Source organism: Zalophus californianus, chromosome 4, assembly GCF_009762305.2.
Source record: "Zalophus californianus isolate mZalCal1 chromosome 4, mZalCal1.pri.v2, whole genome shotgun sequence".
Taxonomy (NCBI): Eukaryota; Metazoa; Chordata; class Mammalia; order Carnivora; family Otariidae; genus Zalophus; species Zalophus californianus.
In genome coordinates this window covers 36,889,860-36,893,105 of record NC_045598.1, presented here as the reverse complement: position 1 = coordinate 36,893,105, position 3,246 = coordinate 36,889,860, and the positions used below count along the sequence as shown (strand labels likewise).

The window sequence follows — 3,246 nt, the reverse complement described above, 5'->3', positions numbered from 1 at the left end:
GCTCTCACTCTTGTGGGCAGCTGTGCTAAATGTCCCACAAAACAGCACTGGGTACGTGGCCCATGGTCTGGCATGCGTTTTTCGTCTTAAATACTGAATAGAGGGATGTTGAGCTCATGTTTACTGATTCTCTGTGTCTCCCCACAGCCAACCCTCTGGTTCCCATTTATGACCTTAAGCTCTTTTTGCAAAGTGCCCCCATCAAACAGGGGAAAGACATTGCCCTCCTAATGACAAATGAGACACAAGGGAGCCTTGGGCTTTTTTTCAGTCTTTCATAATGTGACATTCAGATGGGCTCTGGCCTCTGTGTCAATACCACCTTCCTGGGGTTAGCACCATTTTCCTGCTCTGCCCCTGATACCTCCCGCTCCCACCCTCAATGAGAGGAGGCTATAATTCTGAAGCAAAAGGCTTGGCACTGAAGCAGTGGTCTCCATGGGCCATAGCGGGGAGGGAATGGAAGTGGACATTACTTTCAGGACAAGTGTCCAAAGGGTAGGAGACTGAGTGGTTCAGCACTGGGGGCAGGTTGCACAGGGAAAGGGCAAAGGGAACCTCCTGGAAGACGGGAACCGTGACTGGGAAGCTGGTGTGGGACCGCAGCATTGGCGAAGGTAGGGGCTGCAGCGGAGGTCGTAGCGGGGCAGGGGCCTCCACCTTGGGGCTGCTGTCTTGGGAAGCAGAGTTCCTGCCCGTGGGGATGTCCAAATCCCATAGAGGATCTGCATTCTGGACCTCAGTCTCGGTCTTGGTGACAGTAGGAGGAGGGCCCGTGTTGATGGCTGTGTTCATGCCATAATGCCGACGCTTGTTAATCCAGTACAACAGCGGGCTGTAGGTGAACGTAGCGGCCCTCATCACCTCCACCCACTCCTGGGCACGCTCTTCCCGCCGCAAGTTCTTCCTCCAGTGCAGAAAGAGAATGCAGCCGCCGGTTACCACAGAACACAGCCCCAGGAATCCGAAGTACAGTGAGACCCACACTGAGGCAAGAAAGTAAAAGAGGCAAGCTGGTTGATAGCTCTAACTTGGGGCCTGAGCTATTTCTCATTCCTCTCCCTATCCGATTCATCAATTATCCCACCCACTTAACCACTTTCTCCATTCCTCCCTTCCCTCCTCATTGACTTGCCTTATCAGTCTCTTATTCAGTCAACGCTAGATTTCCAGGGAGCTTAAGAGGCCACCTTTGGCCCTTTACAGGTCAGGAAGGCTAGGTTTAGAGGGGCCATGACCAGCCCAGACTTGGTCAAGCCTCTTGTTCCCAACCCTGGACCCATCCAATCCATCTGATTGAAAAGCCTTACTAAAGGCAAAACCCATCAAGGAAGTAAGTTTATAGGGGACGGGGACACCAGTGTCCCATCCCATTCCACCATACCCCTTACCCATTCAGCTGTGATGGTCCTAGGGTATTCATTGTAACCCTCTCCGGTTCAGCAGAGAAACATCATCTCTGCCCTCAATCCCTAGTTTTCTAGAGGAAAGTATACCCTAACTGCTTATCACTCCTCCATACAGGCCACCACTCATCCATGTAAAAGGTCTTCCCTGAGTGTCTGCCCCACACCAAGGGCACAAGGCAAGAGGCAGGGACTGGAAGGGCATTTACCACCAGGGAGGCTCAGGTCCTCCTGCTGGGAATCCATAAGGTTGAGCCTTGGTTCCCAGCCGATGGCTCTGGGGAGAGGGAGCTCACCTACCCACCTGCCCAGCCAATAGAAGGCCCTGGAACGTTTAGTCCCATTGTTCCCTAAAGATGAGGTCACTGGGTTCTGAGCATTAAACATTCTAGAGGCAGTGCTTGCGAAGTCTTGGGTTGATGGAAGGAAGGGACTCTATCCAATGGTGTCTCGTAGGCCTAGTGTGTCTCTACTGCCAGGGACTGCCCCACCCACTGAATTGTCTGCCCCCCACCTTTTATGGTGAACCCACAGAGAAGCCCCCAGGTGTCTCAGGGGTCTATCCATGTTTCTGGGCTCCAAGAAACAGTTGATGGATACCTGTCACCAGGGAGGAATGTGGCAGGGAGCACACAAAGCTTTGGGCAGCGTTGCTGTCCTTTTTTTCAAGACCTTTTTTTTTTAAGGTTTTATTTATTTGAAAGAGAGAGAGAGCACAAGCAGGGGGAGCGGCAGGCAGAAGGAGAAGCAGACTCCCCGCTGAGCAGGGAGCCTGACGTGGGGCTCCATCCCAATCAGGACCTGAACCAAAGGCAGACACTTAACTGACTGAGACACCCAGGCACCCCACCCTCAAGACTTCTATAACCTTTCTAACTAACAAGTGTTAGCAAGTGTTTCCTGGGCATCAGGCCCTGTAGGAGTGCCCCACCATCCAGACCTACATCTCTTTCCAGCTTCACCGTCCTCCGTATCGTTCACACACCTTGCCCTCTGACCAGGCCGGACTCTGGAACAGACCCAGCCTATTCACATCTCTAGAGTTTTGCTCACACTGCTCCTCCACCTAGGAGTGCCCTTCCCACTTCCCCTGGACTGAACACCTACTTATACTTCAAGGCCCAGCTCAGTACCCCCCGCCCCAACTCCGTGACAGTTGTTTCTGTTGGCTTCCCCAAATCCCATCATGTCCAGTTTGAAGGGACCTAGAGAGTTGTGTGGTCCAGCTCCAGTTAGATGCTTGAGCCCCGGGGGTAGATGTCCCCCACCCAGCAGCCAGTGCCGCAGGACTCACCTGAGTGTGACTTGCCACACCTCCTGGGGCAGCTCAGTTAGAAAGCCCTTCCCTAACGAAGCCCAAGTCTGCCTCCCTGAGGTTGCACCCCTGGGCCTAGCTCAGCTACTGGCACCATTTAATTACTTCCCCCTTTATAACCCCCCACCCCCCGACGTGTGACTGGGGACACTATTCAGCCCAGATTTCCCTCCAGGTTCCCCTTACACTCGGCTCTCCTATCTCACAGGCTTCTGCTCTTCAGTCTCTTCGCTGATTTCTCTTTCCCCTGATCTCTAAATGCCAGCCTGCCCCAGGGCTCAGTCCTCAGCCCTCTGTCTCCACTGATTCCCTCAGTGGTCACATCCAGACTCGTGGCTTTAAGTATTTATTACACCTGCACTGACAACTCACACTTTCTATCTCCAGCCCACACTGCTCTGCAGGACTTTGGACTCGCTCACCTAACAGCCCGGCTGACATTAAGGGGATTAAGTCTATTAAGTTATCTCAAACCAATATGCCCCAAACCAAACTCCTGGGCAGCCATCCTCCAAAACCTACTCC

General features: G+C 53.1%; 1 protein-coding gene across 2 annotated transcripts; it reads right to left on the bottom strand.

The window, feature by feature from the left end:
- Positions 1-201: 201 nt before the first annotated feature.
- TEX38 (testis expressed 38) lies at positions 202-1,722 on the bottom strand. 2 transcript variants are annotated; one of them, XM_027626094.2, is made up of 2 exons: positions 1,616-1,722; positions 202-986 (listed from the first exon to the last, which is right to left on the bottom strand). In XM_027626094.2, the coding sequence occupies exons 1-2, from the start codon at positions 1,650-1,652 to the stop codon at positions 394-396; spliced, it is 630 nt and encodes a 209-aa protein (XP_027481895.2). In that variant the 5' UTR covers positions 1,653-1,722; the 3' UTR covers positions 202-393. The 2 variants fall into 2 exon arrangements, with proteins under 2 accessions (XP_027481895.2, XP_027481906.2); XM_027626105.2 differs by lacking the exon at positions 1,616-1,722 and adding an exon at positions 1,392-1,605 and having other exon boundaries at positions 203-986.
- Positions 1,723-3,246: the final 1,524 nt, after the last annotated feature.

What these genes read in the sequence shown, in the direction of transcription:
- TEX38 (XM_027626094.2), bottom strand. Translation starts at nt 1,652, where the DNA reads ATGGATTCCCAGCAGGAGGACCTGAGCCTCCCTGGTG. An exon ending in GGACCTGAGCCTCCCTGGTG is followed by an intron (nt 987 to 1,615) that starts GTAAATGCCCTT and finishes TTCTTGCCTCAG; the next exon opens with TGTGGGTCTCACTGTACTTC.